Source organism: Pelecanus crispus, chromosome 1 (genome assembly GCF_030463565.1).
Source record: "Pelecanus crispus isolate bPelCri1 chromosome 1, bPelCri1.pri, whole genome shotgun sequence".
In the NCBI taxonomy this organism is placed as follows: Eukaryota; Metazoa; Chordata; class Aves; order Pelecaniformes; family Pelecanidae; genus Pelecanus; species Pelecanus crispus.
The window spans coordinates 33,754,068-33,779,256 of record NC_134643.1 but is presented as its reverse complement, the minus strand read 5'-3'; the positions used below and the strand labels follow the sequence as shown (position 1 = coordinate 33,779,256).

Here is a 25,189-nt window from a genome sequence, read left to right as displayed (position 1 = left end):
CTCTCTTCATGTGCACCTCATAATCACACACCCTTCAACTGGCTTCCTTTCTTCAATTGTTAGGAAAAAATAATGGCTTAGTATTAGAAAAACAAAAATAACCCCCGCCCTCCAAATGCAACATAATAGTGGAATAAAATAAATACTGAAACACACCACCAGGAGAATTCAGTGTCTGTGACAGACCAGTTAAAAGTGTCTGAAAAGATGTTTTAGCAATTTGTTGTCAGACAAGAGATGCAAAATCGTAGCATACCTTTTACACTCATCCTTTTGCACATGCAACATGCAGCTGATACCAAAATGCACAATAAATGTATAATTCTCACATAGCTTTGGCAGCCACGCTGGCAATGCGCCAATTACTATCTCTCACTCTCCCCAAATGGGAGAAACTCTCCCCTTGAATTTAAACATCATAGGACCGAATATATTCAGTGTTATTCAAGCAATCATGCAGAAGTTCAATGTTTCTTGATGTTATAGGGTCAAAATTTTCTAGAAACTAGATTTCGAAACTGCAAGGGACAAAGGCAGACTTTAATGAAAATTCTGCAAGTTTTAAAAATTAAATGGTACGTATTTTCCCGATCTGAGATCCTCTCAGATCTTTCTACTTATCTGCTTAAAAAACAAGGGTATCTTCTTGTCACAGGAAGAAGCAATATGAAGAGTAGTACCAATAACACTCTAAATAACTAACTATTGCAGAATTGTTCTATAGTTATCACTTATCTGTTCTTTCCTTCCTCAGCTTATGCATTGCTGTGAAGGTGTATAAAATAAATTGGGAGATTTTTTATTAAGGCTCTTGTTTAATTTTTCCAAAGTGGCTGCAACACTTTAGTTCCATTTTCAGGAGTAGCTGGAGAGTGGGAATGCAATGTCTTCCCACATCACCTGTTTTAATTTTAAGAGTTCCAAAATGTTGTATTTTACAGAGAGAAAAAAAAATAATGTCTAGAGAATTCTTCATGAAAACCAAGAGTAACCAGAAAGAAAAGCACCCCAAGCAGCCAAGTGGTCAGGGCATTCACCAGGAATGCTGGAGATTTACGTTTCATTTTGTATTTTTCTAGTTTACCTCCTCCAGGTGAGTGCCGCTACATAAGCTATTCTAGTCCCTTCTCTCACCTGCTTTAGAGCTGCTCCAGCTACCAGTGACCTCCTCTGCCCCCAAACCTTTCAGCTCAGAAGTGACTCCAGTCTGGGTCACCTACGTTGCACTCTGGCTGCTGCACTGTGTAACCCATGCTTCTCACTGCTCTGGAAAATAGTTAATTACTGACATGAGGGAGAACAGCTCCCCCAGACACTGGGAGGGCTGTGCTGCAAAACAGCCAGAAATTTGGGTGCCTGCCCCAAATGCAGGACTCCATCCACACTAGCAAATGAGGAAGGCCAGGATCTGCTCGCTGACCCTGAAGGTGAGCGATGTAGCACAACTTGCATCCATATGACTAAACGCATCTTAACCCCTAAAGAGGGCTTATCCGTACTGTGTTAGCACAGTTATACAGCTCCGTGATGTTTCCTCTGATGTCTCCAGCATGGTTCCATACCACCAAAGCATATATTTGAGAATTTCTGAAAAATCCCTTAATGTATCTATTTGTATAGGTGTTGAAACAGACTTTACAGTTTGGGCCCATGCAATCAACACTTTCAGAATTAGTGACTCTTGTTTTGCACACCACTCTTATGAACAATTTAAACTTAACTTTTTCAGCTTCCACTTGATTTAGACTGAGTGAATATAATACACTGCCATCTACTCAAGTTACTATCCATAATTAACACACACAAAAGAAGTAAATAAAGCAAACTCCGTCTTTGCGGTCTAACAGAAATCAGATGGATGGGACTGATTTCACCAAATATAAGTGTCTATAGTACAGGCACCCGAATGTCAGGTAGTCCCTTTGCGTTCCCCTCCCTGTCAGGAAAAAACAAGTGCCTGTACAATCAGATTCTTCTCAACCTAAAGCAGACATCCATATCACGCTAAATCTTTCCCCAGTATGTGGATACTTGCAGCTAGTTCAATTAAGAAAATGGAAAGTAATACAGGTATTTATTGTACTGCATGTTTTTGAGATATATTTTTTAAAAAAGTCCACTGTGACCCAAGTAAGGTAGCCCCTGGCATTTCTGTCCTGGACTTGTCATGCTTGCCAAAGCTCCTAAACACATGCAGACTGAGCAGTCTTTTACAGTATGAGATTATTTTAATTTTATTTTGAAAGGTAGCAAGCCTAATTCCAGATTAAGTCCCTTCTGAAAAACAAGAGATAGTCTCCAATTGTCAGTGCATTGCTTTTGTCAGTGTTATCTATTATCTATTCCAAACTAAGTGCTTGTTTTCAAACGTAGGTTGTCAATCTCTTTTACAATTACTTCTGTTTGAAATACCAAAGGGCTCCTTAGGCCTCATCTTTGCAGTGAGAACTCAGATAATGAGAAGGCAAACCTGGCAGTGCGTACAATCAAGCAATAAATGAACCTCAAAAGATTCCGCATCTCAGCTCCAGCAAGCATTCATGCCTATAAAATGGCTAATCTTGCAGGAATTCAGGCACTGTTCTATTCTCATTTTATAACTTATGATGTATATTGGGACTCAAAACCCAGGCTGCTGCTGAAGTTTGAAGGCAGTGAGATTCAGTTGAAGGTTTTAATAAACGTAGGTGCTGGGCTCTCCTGTCAGTCTCTGACAGTGAGAGGGAGACTGACCACAGTGAGAGGAATCTCCAGTGGCAGGCTAACCACAAGGTGCTCGAGCCACGAGGGAAGATTGGGATTGATTTCAGTGTTGCACCAAAAGGGAAAATGCTCTTCTGCAAACAATGCTGTTCTTTTAAAACAGGCCTCTCTCAGAAAAGAACTTCCCCCAGATATTTTCACTGCATTTCAGCTTTGAATGAACTTGAATGAATTTTTTTTATCCAATTCTTTCTCTTCTTAATAAGTTTTGATATATTCCATGATACTGATACGAATTTCTGCATGGCAAATGTATGGTATTCTTCTGAAAGTTATCTCTGCTGCACAATGTACCGTGATGTTGTAAAGGGGAAGGAATACAATGAGTTATAAAAAATGGAGAATTACATCTTTCCTTGAGGTTTATTGGACTATTCTATACAGAGAAGATACAATTCTTGATTAAATTCTGTAGAGTGGCTGAAAAACATACAGAAAAGACATGACTATCTACTTAATTCTTCTATTACAAACTCTACCAGATTTTCCTGTGACAGCTCATACTAAATGTTGAAATGGCATTCCGTAAAACAGACTTGTATTTGGAAGGATATTCTGCTATAGTGTGTATTCATTCCTGCAGCTTGCAAGATTCATGATGACAGATGACATTGAAGCCAGAGGACTGTGTTTTGGTTCACAAAAATCAAGGCTGGCATTAGAGCGAAATCTCCATGGCCAACTGGGGAGCTTGAAGTTACTCAGCTTGGCCACTGGCATCTGCAACAAGAGTGGTCTCGTTGCTTCGATGGATTATGTGATTCACCTCAGGAAACTGCTAGGTTTCCCAGCCTAACAAGGAGTAAAGAACCAGTTTTCTGACTTGCTGAGTCACTAAATAGAGTCCAGAGAGACAGCAGCTGCCACAAATTACTGACGCCCCATTACACACCAAGCTGCGTTTGGTTGATTCGATTACTCATCAGAAGGGCAAAGAAATGTCTGGCTGTCCTAGAATTACTTCACGCAACCCAATGTCAGACACCGACAGAGCACAAGTGACCATAATTTTTTCAAGTGTAGCTCTCTTCTACAGTAATATAAATTCTCAATAGGGGAAAAAAAACCCCTATCCTTAGTATAAAATCCCAATGGGGACTAAGCAATCTCAATGGCTTCTGTGAAACCACTTCACAGAACACCGCTGTTCAATAATTAACACTATCCGCAACCCAAATTCAGTGAAAAAGCCAAAGCTTGACCAGAACTTGGGAGTGGAAGGTCACAACTGCGAAGTGATTTCAGAGGCCCCAACAAATTGTGTGAGGGGCTTGTAGATAGACCTGCTGAAGAATTTCCTCCAGAAGTGGGGGTTTGTGTGAAAATGTCACTGTGCAAAGGAAATTGCTTTGTGAAGAACAAGAGTTCTTTCTGACAGGAAATCTTTTGCTATCCAAGATAAAATTTGTGGTTAAAAAAATAAACAAGATGCCAGTTACCAGTTCAAAGTAGCTAGCAGTGCAGTAGTTAGCACATTTAACGTGGGAAGCTGAGGCTTGGATCACTGCCTGGAAAAGAGTTTCCTAACTAAAAGGCCACTATAAATCCTGTTGCAAGGCTTCCTTCACCTCTGACCCTGGAGTTATTCCACTTTGTGTAAATAATTAAATGCTTGTAAGATCAAGGATTTGTAATCTGATCTATCATATTCCAGATAATTGACTTAATTATTCTGTCAGTGTCTCTGTCCCAGTGAATATTTAATTTATGTACAGTGAATAGCTTTAATAGGAGCTATCACCTAGTCAATAGCCCAACGTCAAGGCTGGAGAGGAGGTGAGGAGGAAACAGGCTAGATACATGTTCAGGCCCCCAATGTGGAGTGGATGGTGGGGTATTTGAAGCCAGATCTCCCATTAGCCAAATAAGCTATTCTGGTTTCCAGAACAAGGAAGACTCTCACAGTCTTTCTCCCTCTCTTTATTAAAAAGAGAAATGCCTCAGGCTCTGCTTTCAAGCAATTCAGAATGGGGAAAAAAATGTAAGTCACAAATTTCTGTGGGTGGAAAACCAGTTTCTCCCCAGCTACACATACACAGAAGCCAGGAGGTGAAGTTGGATTTTGTTTCCTTGGCTCCATGCAGGTGTGCATGCTGACAGATCACCTGATTCAGGTGTGGATAAGGTCACTTATGCCTTCCACAAAAAAGTACAACAGAGAAGACCCGTCCCTTGATGAAACTGTGTGGCTGGGGGTGCACATGCATCTTTGCCATAGTCACACCGCTTTCAGCACATATGGGCAGGTAAAAGTCGGGATAGCAGCAAGCTGAGACTATGCAAACAATCTGCTTATTTGTCTCCATTAACAAAACAAATGCCGAGCTGTGCGCTGTCGGTATAAGAAAAATACACTTGTATTACCAAAACACCTGTTGTTTATTTTAAACACCTCTTCCATCTTGTTTTGCAAGCTCTCTGGTGCAAGGGCTGGCTCATACCTCACATGCATACAACAAGAGGGACATCTATCTCGACTTGGATCTCTAGGTGCCACACTGATACAATTCATTAAAAAAAAACTGACATAAAATATAGCAACATAAACCCCAAACACTACAGAATTAAAGAAGGAAAGCAATATTATTCTGAGAGTTCAGAGAAAATCAGAAATCTGCACTTCTCCAGCCTCCTAAATTGTTTGCTAACTTGTGATACTGGGCCTAAGCATCTATTGTTCTCCTTCTCCTTACCTACAGCGTGCCAGAGTTCACAGCATTTTAGAGACAGAATTCTACCAAAGCCTTTGACTCCATTTTACAGCATACCATTCCATTCTCTATTAATAAAAAGTATACCTAGAAAAATTTCAAATGATACATTTAGTAGCAGCCCTACCTGCTCCACCTCGTTGGCTGTGTACTGCATTGCTTCATTATGCTGCTCTTCCAACATTTCCAAGTTTAACTCCTCTAAGAATTCATTCCTTTCATCATCCAGCCACCCTTCTTCCAGCTGCAAAGAATACATTAGTACATTATATTATGTTAGCAAGGACACATGCTAAAACAGGGTAAACCCAAATGGCAATGCTTGACTAGTTCTTTTTATCCTAATGATTCTCTTCAGAAAGCCAGGCAGTAGGAGTTCCCATCTCAAAAAGAGAAGAAGAAAAAGAAGGATAAAAAAAATGGGACTCTCATGCCTTTTATCCTTTCTTGAAACAGTATGACTGATTTTCTCTCATAATGAAGGAGACTGCACAGCACAGACATTATTTCCTTTCAAAAGGTATGAAAGGCACAGCACATAATCCTGAAGCTGTCATGTTCATTACTGCCGAGAGCGCCCGTGCTGAAAGAGCGGTAACGTTACTAATAGGGCCAGGAGGCAACCGGGCTCTTTCCTCTAACAACCTGCGTCCCAGCGCTGTGCCCTGCTGCCGCCACCTCAATAGAAACCTTATGTTGCGTTTCTGTCACCGTTTTCCCATTGATCTTCTAGGTAAACAAACAAACAGAAGAGGGTGACAGAAAGATGTGGTGATTTGAAGGCAGGTTATTTTTGTTCTTGCGGTGTGCCTGGAAGCAAGGCTTACCCGTTTGTTTGTTTCTTTTCCCAAGTGTAAAATAATACTTTGACATTTGGTGAAGACAGTGTTGCAAAAGGACAGGAGGGGATGCTATGTTTTCTGTCAAGTGAGTATATCCTCTCCCCGCACCCACTTTGCACCCTTCACATCTTTCTGAACTGATGAAACAGGCACCCCTGGCCAAAAATGCTATTCTTCCCATGGTGTTCGTCGTGCATGTGGCACACATCCATTTGTATTTGTCGTGCCTTGCCAGATGGCACACTGTGTTGAGAAGGAAAATACTGGTCAGTGACACTCCTGACTGTAACGGTGGGACCATAGCAGAAGGAAACACATTGTTTTGTCGTTCCTGAAGGAACCAGAGGAAGAAGGTGACAAAAAGATGCTAAAAGTCTCAGCATTAGACAGTTACAAAAGTACCAACTACTCATGTCCTGAGACAGCAAACGCAATGTAACACGGGCCAATGCCTACAGCAGAAGTACCATGGCATCAAAGCCAGCAGAGCTCCGGCCACAGATGCCAGTCAGAAAAGTTACACCAAGCCAGCAAGTAGTAGTTCAAAGCTACATGAGGAGTGATTGATGCTGTGTAGTACTTCTAGCTGAATGCTGGCAGGAAACCATTGTTTCCTTCACTAACTCTGATGTGGTTTTGCCTATGACAATGAACTCTTTCCTCTTATAAGGAACATAAGCTTTTCACCATTTTCCTTGGCAAAGCCAGCCTCTAAGAGTTTGGGATTAGAAAGAGGCTTTTTTTCTTGAGGACATGTAATTTTTATGTTTGTCCTTAATGGGACTTTCAAACCATCGTCTGAAACATCTGGTACTGGCCACTAGTTTTGTTTACTTGTCTTGTTTGCTATTTTTTTCCCAGGAAAGCATGAACACAACCTTCCTCTACCATAAAGGACACAGTTGAATTTCCCTCATTTGAGGAAGTCGCAGAGATTAACAAATCTGGAGGATGAAAGATGAATCTCAGTCAGGCAAATCTGCTGCTTTGATTGTGGCAGACCCAGTACCTAACTAATGAGAATGCTTACGTTATGTTACAGCTTTTAGACTAAAAAAAAAAATATGGCTTAGTATATATGTGCACTACATACACTGTGTGCACATACACACATGTGAATGCACATGCCTGTGCTGTTTGTTTATATATTAAACAGGCTATAGCGCTCCTCCTGTTTCGGAACTTAGTTATTCATTGGTATTCACTGTGCAAATAAACGCTCAGAGAAGGTTTTCTTCCTTGTTACCAAATGAATGTGCTCAGCAGTCACCCTTCAAGATTGCAATACTGCCATTACCATTTTCTATCTAGAAATAAAAGCCTGCTTAATCCTGCTGTCTTTCACCAGAGTCAAAGCAACACAACTAGCAGAAGTCAGTTTGTGGACAGCCTGATTTCTGACATACTACAGCTTTTTTTTCAGTTTTGTATGAATATGTTCTTAAAACACATAAATTAAACAAAAAAAGCCCAACACCAAAGCCCCAAACCCAAACCAAAACACACTTTTATAATTTGAAAGGAGCATCCATATGGGAAGCTATATTGGTATAGCTAAGTAATTCCTTATCTCATATTGATGTAACTTTTTCATGTTGACCAGTCTATACAAATACAGAGAAAGAATGACTTTCCCTGGGCATGTATTGTATAAGTGGGTGGGTTTCTGTTCCCTACTGAAAAACAAAATCTTAGTGAAAAATAGTATGAATAATATTGAAACAACTTTTTCAAAACTTCTGCAACTTCCAGAGGGCTACAATTTTGCAATACAAACTGATGTGTGGCCTTTTTTTGCTGTACTATGTCACCAGTTTTATGGGAATTGTTTAGATTCCTGAAAAACAAAGGAAACGAATGCTGAAACAGTGAATCTTTTATAACTACCGTATTCAAGCAGAGATTCCAAGTGGCACTGAATTACACTTATTCAATTTAATTTATACAGAGTATGCAGCTAGTGAGACTGAGAATATCAGATCAATAGCATGAGAGACAAATGGCAACATAACCAACTCTGAATTCTTGGCAGATGGAGAGAACAGTGACAATATAATGTCTTTTTGCTTTGCAATGGCCTATAAACAGAATATAAAGGGAAGTACAAACATTGCTCTTCTTCCACTCTACCTCTGCTTTAGTCTGATGATCAACCTAGCATCTGCCCCCCGCAATGATATAAAAAATTCTTGGCATGGCAAGATTCTTGGCATTGACCTAATTTTATTTTTAAAACCATAGAAATGCTTCTAACAGCTTTTGAAAATGCACCTCCCAAGATACAATTTGTAATGTACAAGCAGGTTTTTGTGACCAGGGTGCTTTGAAAACAATTAGATCCAGGTTTCCTGAATGGTATTGTAGTGAAAGTCCCATAACTGGTACATAAATGAACAGTTTAAATGCCTGCTTATAAGTGCATAGGATAAAAAGAGCCATCACCAATGACCAACTACAGCTTTGTGTAAATTCATATAAATGACTGAGGTAAGTATGGGAAATTTATCCCCAGAACAAATAAGAACTGTCTAACAAGTAATACATAGTTTTCAAGTCCTACTTCATATTTTACTAATATCATATGAGTGTTGTCAGCCTTATTTGTATACCTGTTTACTCTGTCTGCTGGAGAGGAATGGCTTAGTTTGGCGAGAACAAGCCCTAGTAATATCATGTTATTTTCTTTGTTGGCTAAACGGGCAAAGCTCTGCAATTATCTGTTTCCTCCTTTTGTCAGGAACTTTGGCATTTCTATTTCTCAGCAGTTCATTACTTACAGTGACAGTCAATGTACAGTATAACCTGGGTTCTGGCTCAGTGCATCTGTTTAGTCTAACCTGCATCTCCGGTCTTGCGACCAGCAACACGATTTTCTTGCATTCTTCGCTGGAGAGTAATGCCACTGCCTCTTCCCGATTCTGGACATCTTGGCCATTTATCTAGAAAACAAATGAAAGTGGCACATTAGTTTCTATTTCCACAAAGCAACACACAATAAAGGGCAGATATCAGCTCATTTGTGCTGAATGTATGGACAATGAAACTCCCGCAACGGGCTCATCTTCAGCCCCTCAGTGGTAAGTGCCTTCACTCAATTATGCGCTTACTGTAAGAGCTGTATCGATCGTTGAAGGATGGCGGACATCAGAGGAAGCAGTTATGTTCATAAATGTCCAACCTGCGCCCTGGTAACATACATCTAGCAACACAATTAACCAGCCCCTGACAGGTGACGTTCATCTTTCTCCGTTCAGAGTAATGGAAGTGTCACTCTGAGATAATAGTGCTGGTGGAAGCAAGACTGGTAATGCTACCGCTGGAATCAGTCACACTGTATGCTGATAGAGAGCCAATTAGAGAGCTACAGTATTATCTCTCACCAGGCACTACTTACAGGCCACTGCTTATTGCTGCTCCATTTAATCATTTTATATTTGTGTGGACAGCTTAGTATCCAGAACGACACAAAACATATGTATCCCCCTTACAAGGGGATTATCAAAATAAAAGTGGTTCTCCTATGAGAACATGCTTTTCTCACTACCTTTCTCCTATTCTGTCACCTCACTAAAACACCCACATCCATGACTACATGGTAACAAACACATTCTGCATTGTCCAAAACACTTTATTGAGGGAATGAAATAGAAATCTTATTTTCTGTATGTATTTGGTTTTGTCCAGTTCACAGCACAAAAAGTGGATTATTCTCATTGTGGCAAGAACAACAACAAAAAAAATTCTTGGTCTATTTGAAAATGGGTGAAAACAAAACTGGAAGACAGAAGGATCTGAATATTTGGGGGAAATAAAATCTTGTAATGGTTTGATTTCAAAGTAGCAGGAACTTCCTTGTTGAAAAGTAAAGACAAAGTTGCATTTCTGTACATATCATATGTTTGGCCTGAAAGTCCTGACTCAAAACCACAGCTTTAATTCAGATTAAAGAAAACCCCAGTGTACCCTGATCACCTAACTGGCAAAGAGTGAAATGTCTGAGACCCTTCAAAGCTTACATGAAGGGATAGCTGTGGTCTGTGGGAGGCCAGACAACCATCTGGTAGCGCAGATCTGCCCTAACCTGCAAAGCAGAGATGCAGCCACAGAGGCCCAGAAGCAGATCTCCGGCTTGTGCAAAATGCCCCCAGCCACGGTGGCTGCTCTGGCGATTCCTATCAGCCAAGAGACTGCCCCTCTCCGACCCCGGAGGCGGTGGCCCCGCTGGCCCTGCACAGCCTGGAGGTGCCCACTCCGCACCAGCTGCAGCATCGTGGGGGACAAGCAGGATCAGCCTGCCCCATGGCATCTCACCCCCACGGACAGCACTTGCCAGCCTGGAGGTTCGCAGCTAAAAATAGCAGAAGTCTAGGGAGGTCTCACTAGGACTGTCCTTATAAAACCTTTCCCTCGACTTTGCAACATTTGATGTAAAGTACTCAGGCTGTTCTCAGATGCTTAAGACGACTGTGAAGGTGACTGGAGAGGTGTGAGGTTTGTGAGAATGAGAAAGGGATAGTTTCATCTTCAAAAATGTGAGGAAACCTGCTGTAATTTCATGAGCAATACACAAAACAGAGTGTGTCCCTCATAGCCTTAACCGATGCCATCTGCCACCCGCCGAAAATGCCCCCACACTCAAGGATCCGGCTCTCTCCCAGCCTCAGTGTAATCCCCCCATAATGGCATTGTCACCTTCTATTTCTCTGAGTTATCTCATCAATAAGAGCAGATAGAGGGTCAATGTGTTTTCAGATATGAAAGTAAACCCCACATAACTCTCTGGGTGTTAACTTTAATGATCAAACTCATAGCTATATATCAGCACTGACATTAAAGTAATGCTCCAGTCTACAAAAGGAAGGCAGAATTACCTATGCTTTTCTCTCACCCCCGGAGCCTTTACTCACAATTGAAATGAATTTCATTAGGAACTGGAGAAAGTTTGCCTGAACTGCTGTTGGCTCTCCACTTCACCCAGAAATTTTAGAAAGCAAGGAAAGCAGCAGACAGTATTTCCTTATTTTGAAATGCACAGACTAGGAATGAAAGTTTTTTCTACTTGGTCAAATAAACAAGTTTTTTTTTCCGATTTTTGAAAGTTAAAAATACCATTATATCCTGTCTGCTTTCTTCGGTAGGTATTTTATAGAAAGATGCAGAAAACAGTGCACTGACTTTTCCACTCCTAGCCGCACCCCATGACATGGTCCCATCACCCTGCCACCCCGAGTCCCACTGAGGTGCTCACTGCCCTTACACCACAGTGTCCATGTCTTTTGGAGGGGAACACCATCCTGTGAACGTTTTCACATTCCCAACCACACAAAGAATAAACCAGCAGCCCCTGAATGAGCCCTGACATTAAAACTTATTATTTCCTCTCCAAAAGATGGGCCACTTTGGTAAGCCAGCTAGTAGACCCTGTTGTGCTAGCTAGACTCCCAAAACTGATACCAGGGTAACAGATAGAGTGACAGGTTTCAGCAAAGGTGTTTCCTGCAGAAATAAAAAGACTGGAGGGAAGGAACAGGCTGATCTTGCGACAACCTGAAAGCTCATGTGCCTAAATCAAAGAAGGGCAATTACGGAACTGTTTACAGAAAAGTGACTTGTCGCACCAGGAACTACTTCTGGAGCTTCAGTGAAAAAGGTCAAAATACAAGGGAAATTGACTGGGAACCAGAACTAAAATGCTACAATGCAGCAAAGACTTTCCAGTCTACTGATTTTTGGTAGCTGTTTTGTGACTTTGTCACTAGTGCAAAAAACGTACTATTCCCTGCCAGTTGAAAATGGAAACCCACTACCATTCTAGCTACTTCCCTCTCTGCCCAGGTACACTGCCTGCCCTCCAGAGCCAGCAGCCGGCCACCCTTGCCCACAGGGCTATGCAGTATCACACAAACCTACCTTTGGGGCAGCTCCTTAAATGAGCAGATCAACAGAAACAAAGGGAAAAAAAAAAAAAGCCAAGATGGTGGATTGGAAAAGAACTCAGAAAAGTGATGTTTTATCGGTGGAGAAAAGAAAATATTAACAAAAGCCTAATGAATCCCTACCCCCAAGTACATTCAAGATCATCCTTCACTAACAGCACATCTTTTATATGAAAACTCTTACCATCTATGCTCAGCATGAATGAGTTTTACCCAAATTTATGCGATTGCTGAATGATCGTCAAGTCTCTGACACTCATATTTATGTCTGCAGGATCCCTGTTTAGAATGTGACACTGAGATGAACACAGGGGAAATGAGATTTGCTAATAAATATGGCAAAAAAAGACATGGGACATAAGGGCATGAGCCAGAACGAGTTTGTCATTCTCATTTTTCAGTACACGCGCTCTAGCTCCTGGCTATTGTGTTAAAAAACAGACAGACATGGATTTTCTCATCGATCACAGTAACAAAGAGAACTACCTTCCCTCATTAACAGTCCACAGAGAAGAGGGCACTGCGCGTTTGTCTGAAGAAAGAGTTTAAGGAAGAGTCTATTGTCACATACTTGCAAAATGCGATCTCCTTCACGGATCCGGCCATCTCTGGCAGCAATGCTGTTTGGATCAACCTGCACAGGACAATATCCAGTAACTGAACATGGAAAGATTTTTACTGGAAATTATAACAGCTGCATAATTTGAAGAAGGAGCATTTTTACTCTGTACAGAGGCAATCTGAAGTTTCCTTTACTGTCATATGAACTCAACAGTTCTCTAAATGATTGTATAAGCTTGTTTCAGATAAAAGCTTAAAGACAGAAAGGGTTGGGACCATATGATTTTCAGATTAATACTTTCCTACAGCACCATCAGGTATTAACCTTTGGAGCACTTAGAATTAACGACAGAGCCCCTCTGCTCTGGATAGGACTGAGGTGGTTCTGCAGCATTTGATAGCTCTATACAAACGGGCCTTGTCTTTGGGAAAGAAGCAGGTTTATTTCTCATTCATGGAAACATTTACTGTTAAATTATTGTCTCAGTTACCAATCTGCTACTTCCTCTGGAATTTTGCAGCTCGTGAGGAAACAACAAAAAACCCCAAAGGATCTATACAAAAGGATTGTATAGATCACTCACAGGTACTGTATATCATTTCTGGTCTAAGTCAGTTAATTTTAAGTTAGTTTAACCTAAATAGATGTTTAGGGCTCCATTAACAGTTTATCAAAGTCACTATAGCTCATCCCTGAGCAATGACCTACTGTTCATTGCAGGGCAATTCGATCTATCACCTTCCACTTGATGGTTATCTTAAATCATTTATTTTGCCTCGTCACGCCATAAGCTATTTTTTCAAACCAAACATTTGAGTTGAGCATTTGGTTTGCAGGTTACATCCTCTACAGCTGTTAGATATTATTTTCTTCTTGTGCATTGTCATAGACAAAAATTATTCTGAAGTGCTTAATCAAACATGAAAGACCATATAATTACATTCACTTAAAGAGGTCTGAGAAATTTCTACCATGTAGGAAAACCAGCACATTTCAGATATAATCCTGGAGTGAATTAAGAGATTCCTGCACTTTCTTTGTCCTCACAAGGTCGAACATACTTTAACAGCAGCACTTATACAACTGGTGGAAGACTTGTTCTAGGGAAGTTTTATATTAATTCCTCATTCTTGTTTCAAGGCTGTGCTTTCCAGCTTCTTTGACATTGCTGCTGGCCTGTGAATGAGCAATCTTGTCTTCATCCCTGTTTACTGATGCAGAATTCTCTCTACTGATCTTCTCTGTCCATGAGCTTCACTCAGAATTTAGAATCAGAGAATCATAGAATATCTGAAGTTGGAAGGGACCCATAAGTATGATCAAGTCCAACTCCCTGCTCCTTGCAGGACTACCTGAAACTAAACCATATGACTAAGAGCGTCATCCAGACCACTTCTTTGGGGAGCCTGTTCCAGTGATTGACCAGCCTCTCAGCGAAGAACCTTTTCCTAATGTCCAAATTTGGTTCAACACATCACAAGAGTGACAAATTGGGAACACAGTTCACACAGGACAATCACCAGTGAGCTTGGACTCACAAGAGTTCTGCTTTATCCAGAACAACAAACCTCTTTGAAATGGCTGCAGACTCAAAGGGAGTTGTGTGCCTGGAAGTATTGTGGACTGACCCTGTGAAACACTAATACTCTGTGACATGTGCTGGATGCCATGTTTTCCTGGTGAAGCCAATGAAAAACTGAGGAATCATCCCATCTCAGTATCCAGTATTCTACTTTTTTTATGGCAAAAAAAATTATTAGTCTTTCTGACATATTCCTCTCCCAAGCTACTCTCTCCACCCACCTGTGGTATGTCTGTGCATATCACAACTGTAACAAAACCACAAATAATAAAAACATGATTATCCACTGTTACAATTACCGAGGCTATGGCAGGGGGCGAATGCAAGCAGGGTGTGGAAAAGGCGCTTTTATCCTTAAAAACTCTGCCTGATTTCCTACATAAGGGCAGATTTCTTTCAAAATTCAGACCGTGCTCAGACTGCTTTCTATTTCCCTAACTATGATGTTGTAGTTAAAAGCATTCAGATTAAAGAAGATCACTAGTAATAATTACACTGCTTGGGCAACATAATTTAAACTGATAATCTAAATGAATTGAAAGTGACATGTGCTGGCTGATGGCCGACACTTCTGCACTCTGGTCTCGGAGCACTTGCTCTTACATTCCCTGTCACGTTCAGCCCTCCACCACCAGCATCTCCCAGGTTCCTCCCATCGCCATGTCCTTACCTCACTGACATAGATCCCCGTGTCCTCCTCGTCATCAGTTCTGTAACAGACAGTCAGCCCCAGCTTCTCCTGGCTGCTAATGCGGCACAGCTCCACCTCCTACGAGAAAACACACAGGCTCGTATGGTGGCTTTTGGCAAGGGTGGAAAAAATTGTGTAGCACAAGGGAGCACTAAGCCGCTGACATACTCGTACTGTCGGACATACTCACACTCATACTGTATGACCTACTCACACTGCACAGTCTCAACACACAATATTTTGTGTGCATCTTTAAGGGGGAAAATATTCTGTGAATTAAGAAGGAAATTCAGGTACATTGCAAGTTCAAGCTATATAGAAACAGTTCAGTAAGATAAGCTGAACTTTGAGAAATATGGCTGTGCATTGATTTTGCAGTTCTTTTGCTTTTGGATAATAGAAGCTGACTTACAGTATATTACATAGTCATTTTAGTCCTACCACACCAACTATTGATTTATAAGATAAAAGACAGACTGGCTACACATCAATCAATCCATCAAACAAGTGCCACTCCCTTCTAAGAGCAATCCAAGCCATAAAGCAAAACCACAGCCTTCCATTAATAGCATAATTCCTTCCCTGGCCAGTTTAATGCTATAGCTTCATAGCTTCATTGCAGAACCTGTTAGATAACAGAAGGATGCTTCAAGGAATCTCCTGTGGAGCTGAACAGCCGTGGCATCCTCCTCAATTGTGAGATGATGCAGAAAACATATTTTTAGTGCCAGATGTCCCAGCAGTGGCATCTCATGAAAAGTGCAAGTTTTAGGGCAGATGGCACAGTGATAACTACTACATACACCCATCTGAGTTAAGCATCTTTAGGGTTTCACGGGGGAATCATTCACAAAAATGCAAAGCTGCACTTGGTTTGAACACTGTGAAACAAATAATTGTAATAAAGCACGATGAATCCAATAACACAGAGTATTAGCTTGGTTGCAAATGGGAAACTTTAGTTGATATATGTATTTAAAGGGAGTCTGCAGGTGACATTTGGAGCTTAACAGCTTCTGCTTCTCATGGCTGCGCAAAAAAAAGGGGAGACAAACCCAGTCTCAGTTCTCAGTCTGTGATACAGAGCTTGTCCCTCCCCATCCCCAGAGATACCATGCAGATTAATCCATAAATAGGCACAGGGTGCACAGCAGTCAGGACTCACTACTGAGTCGGATCGAGTTGTGGGGACCAGGTGTCGAAATACCACAACTTACAGAAAAACCTGCAGTTCACACACATGGGTTAGCCGATGAACCCCATGCCATTTTCATTTCAGCTGAACACCTTTCACAAAGTGCACTACTATGGCTCCCTCCCCTGCTCCCTCACCAGCGTACACATCTACATGGGTTCAGTACCTGCATAAACCCTATAAACTTCTCCCTGGACTTCGGACACACAGTATCTTAATAGAAACTAAGAAGATGTAGAAAATACCATGAAACCTGTAGTATCCTTTAGTTTTTCTTAAATATAGCAGGAGTTTTAAATAGGGTGGTAAGGAGTGGAATTAGTTGGCAGGACACATGTTATACATCAGGTTTGAAAGAAGAAACATGGGACCGTGTTTTATTAGGGAAGAGAATTGCAGTGACCTGATTTTGGCATTGGGAGTGAAAGTACATGTACTGAAGGAAGGCCTATTCAAAACCCATAATAATTGATGCCTCCAGAGGGAAAGAACACTTGACTAGAACTGTAATATTAGGGAGAAATTACAGTAACAAAACGGCTTCAATTACAGCAACAAGGTATACTTTTAAGGAATAAAGAAGCTTGCGGTCCCTTGGAGGCCTATAAGGAAGCCTAAATACACCATAAAGGACTGAGACTGGGACCTTTAAATCAAGGCAAATGAGGAGCTGTGCACAAGCTGAAATCCATTGACTTTCATTGTCCTGCCGGCACAACCTCCCGTCTCCCTGTGCTGAGGCTGGACAGGGGCCCCAAGGACTGCTCTGAACATAATTTCTTTGGTCGGGAATGACCTTGAAGTTCTTGTGGATGATTTGTCTCAAAATGTTACTACAAAGCTGTACGAATGTTTCAGGCTGCAATCAAATGGAATCCTTTCAGTGTGCTAGCTCAACGAGTGGAATAATTTAACCAGTTAGGGCATGAAAGAGCAAAGGAAAATGAGGATGACCCTAGAGGCTCCATCCTGGGAGTCCAAGAGGTTTCCTAAAACTGTCTCTGGGAACCAGCTGAGGACAAATATCAGTGACTAATATCCTCTGACTGGGATGCACCAGCCCTGGCTGTGCATAGCGTTTGAGCTGTCACAGTTTTCATTTCTCCTCCCAGTAACAGAGTTTAGAGCTGAGATCTGTACTCAGAACTCTTGGGACCACCTCTCTCCTAAATGACTGTATGGGGCGTAGTCCGATGACTGCATAGTCTGATGACTGTGCGTGGCTTTGGCCACTTAGAAGCTGTAGATACCTACGACTGAGATACTGATACTTAGTGTTAAAGGCCCAATAAGCATTTCATGTTTTTCAGTCTAGACCCAAATACAAACTCAAGTAATAACTCATTCAGCATGAGGGATAAGTTTTATGAGGTCTCTTGCTTTGCATTGGAAGTCATTCCAGATAACTGCCTTTTTCCCACTGCAGATCTGCACTACTAACCTCACAGCGTCTTCTTTTTTACAGCAAATGCAATACATCCTGGTCACATTCAAACAAATCAGGGTTGACAAAACATCTTTGGAAAATTTAAAAGCACTTTGCATAGAATATTAAATCATATCTCAGAGCAAAAACCCACAAGTCCGATCTTTAGCTGTATATAACAAGCACATCTGAAACAACTTCAGAAGAAGAGCAGCAACTGAGACACTAGAGGACCTGGACCACTATGGTCAGAAGCATCTGACATTGCATTTTGCAACAGAAGTTTTTTAGTGGGTTTTTTTTTTCCCAACTGGTCTTTAACAGAAAAAACAATAAGTTTGGCAGCAGTAATGAATTTGTAAGAATGCAATTTCCTTCTCTGAAATCCCTTTACACACATGCATGTGTGCGCGCACACACACATACACATAGTTGCTTTCTCTTTGGGTTTTGTGTGTTTGCATGTAGGGACTGAACTGACAGTCTTCAAAATTCAGCATTTTAAAAATCTGTGAGAAACAATATTTGGGGATTCATGAAGTGTGCTGACAGACAGATGGTGGAAGGAGAGGGACTGAGGAGAAAGCTTGGGAGATGACAGCCTCCCCCTCTTTTGGGCACTCTGGGGGCAGCCGCCTCTCAACACGAATGGTATTTGCTGCCAAGTGACAGAAATCAATGCCAAATTGCTAAATCTTTGACTTGCTGCTTCTTTTGTCTGTGTGGGCAGAACAATAATTCAGTGCATTGCCACAGTGAAGACAATACTTCAAAGTGTTTTGCCATAAATTATTTGGTTAAAAGATAGACATGGAAATTAGAAAAAGGACTATCCTGTCTTGAAAGACTGGGATGAAAATTTCCAAGGTAGCTCATTTCATCACACATAGCAAAGACAGCAAAGACGTGGAGGTCATGCTCTTGAAGGACTGAAAACTGGTTATATTGGTCATCCTCTAAAATGATGGAGTAGTGGCTGTAGCCTCTAGCTCCCATTCGCTTCAGTGATGGAAAACCAGTTTATAGGCTGTCAGCCTCAGGAGACATAAGACCAAACAAGGAGCTGTCACTTCTTCGGGGAGGGAAGGCTAGGTTAAAACTATCATTTCTCTCAAGTGGTAGAGAAGTAGATTATAAATGTCATCAACCAGGCTGCTGGCTTTCTAGAATTGCTGAAAAGAGGTTAAGGGCTATTAAAGAAGGCCTTGTAAAAGTTTGCATCAGTTTGCAGTTATGTTAGATCTTTCCACTGGAAGCTAGATTACAAAGAGTAAAGTTGATGGTCTGTTAGAAAACAGACCATGAACCCTTCAGTGACTGTTCTTAAACAGCCTTTTTGGGGCAGAAAGAGCTCTGAACTCTTCACATTTTCCCTCCACACACTGAAAAACAAACAGATTACAGCCTAAGAGGGACGTTGGTAAAATTTCTTCTTGCTGCAACCAGAAGATGTTGACAAGAGTTATTAATCTGATGACCCTGTGCTGCAATAACTGCGCACATGGAAAGCTTACTCTGCCTCATTTTTCTTTGCTGACCACTCTGCCAGTGGTCTCTACTAAGCCATGCACACCTTAGAATCCTTCCCTCAATTTCTGTCAGGATTAACTACTCCCTGTTCAACACTGTTCAACGCATTTATAGTGCAGCTGAGCTCTGCTCCTGCCTCATCACTGCCTGTCAGCCTCTCTCACCTCCATTCAAACCACCCCATCCTGGCACCCCTCTCCACAACCACAATCCTTCTGTCCTCACCTTCAAAGCACTTCTCACTTCACTCTTTCCCAAAGTGACTCCTCACTTGCATTCACAGGCAGCAGCCTCACTTACCTTTTTCTCCCATTCCCCCCCAAACATTTCCATTCTTAATAAGTGCCCACATCCACACAGCCCCTGCATCACCTTCCTTTTACTCTCACCTTATAACCCCATCCTGTTATCTCACCTATGGAAATCTGTAAAGAAATTACTGCCTGGTAAGCAGCAGGTCCCATCTACCAAATTTACCACTTCACTGTGTATGAACCATGCATACAGACAGGCACTACCTAAACAACCTATTATTACTGCCACTTTGTTCTCCTTCCTCCCTGTCACCCTCCGATCCTTTGTTTGCCTTGCCTTCTCACACTTCTGTGTGATGAGAAGAAATTTTTGTACTGGTGGGAAATAAGGCAAACGAGAAATTAGAGTTCAATACAAATTAGTTGTGATGTACAGCAAGCTAGCTCTTCCCAAGGTAGGAGATGCTCAAAGCCCATACAAGAACTTCCAGTGTTTGGAGGCAAGTGGGTGGCTTTGAAACTCAGAATAAACTTGAGGTCTGACATGTCCCTTGCCCAGGAACTGCCAGGGAGTAAGCGGGTTCAGGGAATCCCTGACGCTCTCTGTGATAATATTATTTTTGTTGAATTTGACCTACTATATTCACAGAATTAGCGAAGACATTGATTGAATTCTTTCCATGGAACTGTAACTCTTGGGCTGCTCTAGTGCAATGGAGGTTTAAGGAGAAAAACACTGCCCCAGCTCTAAAGGGCTTAGAGTCCAGTTGCTGGACGCTATAATATTGTCTCATCTCATTCTATGTCCATTTTTCATTTTTGTCCACTCATAACTTACTACTAGCTGTGAAATACAATAATGCGAGTTTACTCTAGGTACTGTAGATCAGTATAACTAACAAAAGTTAATAAATTATTTAACATTTTTCTATATTATGACAAAGGTAAACTCTACACCTGGCTACTTCATGTCCAAACAAGTTGTCCTAGGACTGGGGGTCTCCTGAGACTATGCTGACAAGGAAATTTGCCGATGTCCTTTGCAATTTATTTGTGTAGGTAAACACACTGACCCTTTTCCAGGATGCAAACCTTTAAGAAAGAAACCTTATAAAAGGCTACTATTGCAAATGACAGAGGATGAACTTATTGATACAAGTAACTGGTTGCAAGATCAAGAAATGTAAATTCTCTGAAAAATCACTGGGTGTATTTTAGATTACTGGGCATATGTTTGAGATTCTTCCCTGGATGATGCTCTATACTGAGGAAGGGAAATTTCCCTACCTTCTTAAGTTCATCATAATTTTGAAAAAAATTAGTAAGATCTTGCCTCATAAGACAGTTTTGTAGCAGGTTTCCAGAAATTTTCTGCCTTTAAGTCCCTATTCTCTGTTCAATTGTAACTGCTTTGGTGCAGTCACCTCATGTAACTTTTTGTGACTTGTTTTCCCTATCTATAAGCAGAAAACAATACAAACAGCACCAGAGTAGCAGGACATAAAAGAATAAATTATTACAGAGTGTTTGAAAGGCACTGTAGAAATACTATAAATACTCTACATCCTTCCAATATTCCCTGTCTGCCTTTATAGCAATTGTTGCACACCACTAAAAGGACCAAGAGAGACTATCAAAATCGTAATAGCTATTGAGTTCCCTTCACCTGTACAGTATATCAGAGTAATGGGTCCCATGAACTCTGGTAACACCATTAGAAGGGACAGCATAGAATCAAAACACAACAGTGTTTTTCCTAAATGGATGGCGTGTGATCATTTCAGTTAACATTTAAGTCCTTGTTACAATGAGAAAATCATCTCACCATTGAGACATAGTCAAATACCAGATTAATTTTAATTAGTGTTACTCTCCAGTGTAACAGAACCTGTGATGCAGAGTTCAGGGTTTGTAATTTTGTAACATCGTAAGATAGAGGATGCTAAACATGTTCTGTTTATGATACAGTCAACTATTTAATTTCTTAGCATTAACTAGCATCTACCTTGTCCCATTTAACTCCATTATCTTTAGAGGAAAAGAACATCAGCTTTTCACGCTGGTTATATATCAGTACAGTCCAGCCTGTAAAACCAAAACACTGTGCTTTCTTCCCTCTCCCTTTCGAACAACTCTCCTGAATGGGGAAAAAGGAGACAGAAAGGAGAAGGGACGTTTTGCTATTTACAAGTATGAAATCGCCAGGTTTTAAATTAGGAGCCAACTCAACAGTACACATACAGCTTTTAGAAAAGGAAGTCACCACAGCGTAGCGGAGGAGGATTTCTACTTCACCAGAAGAAAGATAAAAAGCTGCCAGTCTGGAAAAGTCCTTGTGTGGTGAAACAAACAATGCAATTCAGATATGCTTTATCTTTATCCTAAAATATATGAAAGAGCTGTATCTTGGCTCAAGTCTCTTCAGGCGGCTGACAAATTCCATCTACAAAGCCCACAGTAATGTAATGTGTTCTAAGGCAAAAGAATTCAGAGAGAGGCAGTCTATGGAGGTCTGTCTGGGTTCAGCAATTTTTCTGTACCATAGGATGATTATTAGTACCTCTTGGATCAAAACTGGATTACAAATTGTTACTAGTTGCTACTATTGCAACATCAAGAGGAGAAAAAAAAAAAGTTATCTTCATAGGCATCCAGAACAATGGAGTTATCACCAATTAGTGAATTACTGCCCATCACTAAATAAGTGGCCATGTGCATGCTCTGAAACAACCCTCAGGTGTGAGCTGAAACATCTTTATGTTCTACCCCTTTACAGACCATTATCAGGCAGAGCTCCAAACCCTTTACACCATTTACCTCATAGCCGGGATGACCTAAGAGTTTGCAAATGCTAAAATACACGAAGGTTTAGCTGACAGGTTTTATGATTACAACCTTGTTTTCCTCAGTTTCCTTCACAAGCACTTGTAAAGCAGTCTCTTTGTGCCAGGCTAGTTATTTTGTGTTGTAGCCTTGACTGCACTTTCAGAAGAAAACAAGGCTTATTGAATGCAATAAGTGGACCCAATATCTGATGATCCAAGGTGGAGGAGTATAGTATTTACCATAAATTTTAAGAAAAAACAAAACCAAAATAATAAAATAAGAAAAGAGTAGTTACTTTTATCTTTGCTTTTCCTTTTTACCTGTAGCAATAGCTGAGAAGCTGTTCTAAAATTCATCTTGCTAATGGTATAATTGACAGAATGATTAACTGAATGAATGAAGCACAAAAGGCCAAGAACAGAGTACATACAGAATAGCTCACTGAAGAGTTATCTGAGAAAGTACATTAAGGTCTGACTTATTTTAATAAACTGGTTATACTGAAAAAAAAATCCTCATCCATCTGAGCTGGTGTCACTCTTCTGAAGCACCAAACAGAAGTGCACAGGGACTACAGGGATGACACACATCTTAAAATTAAGATTCACTCTTCAGTATCGTCTTGTTTCTGCATCTCTATAGGTGAGATCAGCCTCCAGTTTATATGCATAGCTGAATTTTGGCTGCTCTTCACACATTGTGTCAGGGTTACTAGAAGAAGGTTGTCCTGCAAAGTCAGATCAATTTTATCAGCTTCTTACTAGTGGTTTTTGTAAACTACGGAAACCAAGCAAAGCTCACTCTCAACCTCATAATTGTGTTTAGTAATCCAAACTCTGCAGTTCTTATCTCATCACTGGGAGTGACATAAGCACCTGGATCATTATCAGGCAGAGCTCTAAACAGCCGAGCATCCTGGCAACATCTTGCTAATCACATTCACTTTCTTGGTCTCTTCCTCCACGTGACTGGAAGGATATCCCTCTTCCAGGCTGCCAAATCACCGGTCATTTACATTGCTGCCTTCTATAATATTTAACCTTCATAATGCCGCACACTTGTCTGGCAAGTAATTCTGCTCATGAAATAAAAATAAATAATACAAATGGAACCAGAGCTATCCCTTCACTCTTTTTACAGGAACAGTTCAATCTAATGAAGTCCTAGGAGGGTAGAGAGCTAACAGTGGACCTACTAAAAAGAAAAATTCATCTGAAATTCAGAAGTGATGAGAATGGTATTACACATGACATAAAAGCATATGTTGCAAATGAGTGTGGGTGTAAAACAGAGGAAATAATAGCCTGAGTTTGTAACAAAAAAGCATCATCATCAGAATAAATGGTGTTCTTTAGACTTCCGTTTATAACACCATTTTTTTCACCTCTGAATTTGTACCATGCAGTAGTTGCGACTGTCATGTACAAATGATCAGAGTATGTACAACAGGTAAGACTATACACTTAAAACAGACGCTTGGTGTTTCCAACAAGTATCGCATTTCACTTTAGCCAAATTATGTCTTCAGCTCTCTTAGCTAGGCTTCGTTTAGCAGTTATGTCCTTAACAATGACCAGAAGTCATTTGAGGAAACTTAGGCAAAAGACGTGCAAATCCTAGCATCAGCAGAAGTCATCACAACAATCTATTTTAAATATGATGAATTATTTTTTTCCTATGGGCTACCTATCTCCACTTAGATGAAGAGAGGCTGTGGTACCTCTCTGTACCTTTAACAAAGTCATTTCATTTTATGGTAGATATTTTGTTTTCACACTTGGTGTGGGTGTTAAATATTTAGTTGTTTACTTGTGTGTGCATGTGTCTGTGTGCGTGGAGGGGAAGTAGTATATGTGTGTAAATTTACGTATATGAGTATATATATATATACACACACACAGTGTGTACATATCTGTGTGTAAGTGCATGCCAGGCAGGTCAGCTACACTGCAGAGAGTCTCCCCTGGCAATCACCAAACAATTCTTTTAAGAGCACAATTGCAACTCTTGAAAACACTGTGATAGGATACACACTCATAATGAGAAAGCAAAAGTGTCAGATGACCCCACAATTCGCAAAACCAGAGCAGTGACATTTACAGCCATCTCTGGGCTCCACCTTTTAATGACAAACCATGTAGAAGACTAATCATTTATTAACAACTGCAAAAAGAGAAATAGCAAAAGGAAACAAGAATTTTCAGTTTGCTAGAAAAGCTCCTCTGTCATAAGCTATATCAGTCAAACATAAACCCCCTCTCTCACTTTACCTCCACGATAACTGTGTGTTTAGGGTGGGCTGCTGTAAAGAAACAGCCCACAGGAGAGACTATATAGAGGACATGCCTATCACTGCAGCTTTCTTAAGTGTACCGATAAAAAAAGACCAGAACTGCCTGGGATTCTGGGACTGCCAGACGGAAGGCAAGTAATATCACAGGCAAACAAAGGCTTCCTAGACCTGAGAACATCAAGAGTGACGCTCTCTTGTCAAAAGGATTTTCCAGGAAATATGTTAATGTCTACATAACACAGGCTAATTGCAGGCTATGTAGCAGAAGGATTCAGTATGAAACGGAGTGCAGTGAAACTGCCCTCCCCTTCACAGGTCACTGCAGGGTCCTATTGCATTCTTTTCACAACGAATAGACCTGCTTGTAGTAGATGTAATTTACAAACACTGGCCACTTCCACCGGAAAAAAGAATGCTTCCATCACAAAAGCAAAGCTCTTAACAACTCTGGTACCTTCACCATGGAATGTAACAAGCATCGAAGGATTTTAGCAGATTATAGTTCAGTTTTAGAACCCATTCTGTAAATGCCTGTGGAGATTTGGTAGAGTTCAAGATTTTGCTTTTAAAGTGACTGA

General features: G+C 40.8%; 1 protein-coding gene across 3 annotated transcripts in view; it reads right to left on the bottom strand.

The window, feature by feature from the left end:
* Positions 1-25,189, bottom strand: part of PDZRN4 (PDZ domain containing ring finger 4) — a 265,164-nt gene that overhangs the window by 2,749 nt on the left and 237,226 nt on the right. For all 3 annotated transcript variants that reach the window (XM_075711228.1, XM_075711235.1, XM_075711240.1), the window contains 4 exons: positions 15,067-15,165; positions 12,824-12,886; positions 9,154-9,255; positions 5,602-5,718 (listed from right to left, as the gene is read on the bottom strand). In XM_075711228.1, coding sequence (XP_075567343.1) covers positions 5,602-5,718; positions 9,154-9,255; positions 12,824-12,886; positions 15,067-15,165 — 381 coding nt within the window. The remainder of the gene's footprint in view (positions 1-5,601; positions 5,719-9,153; positions 9,256-12,823; positions 12,887-15,066; positions 15,166-25,189) is intronic.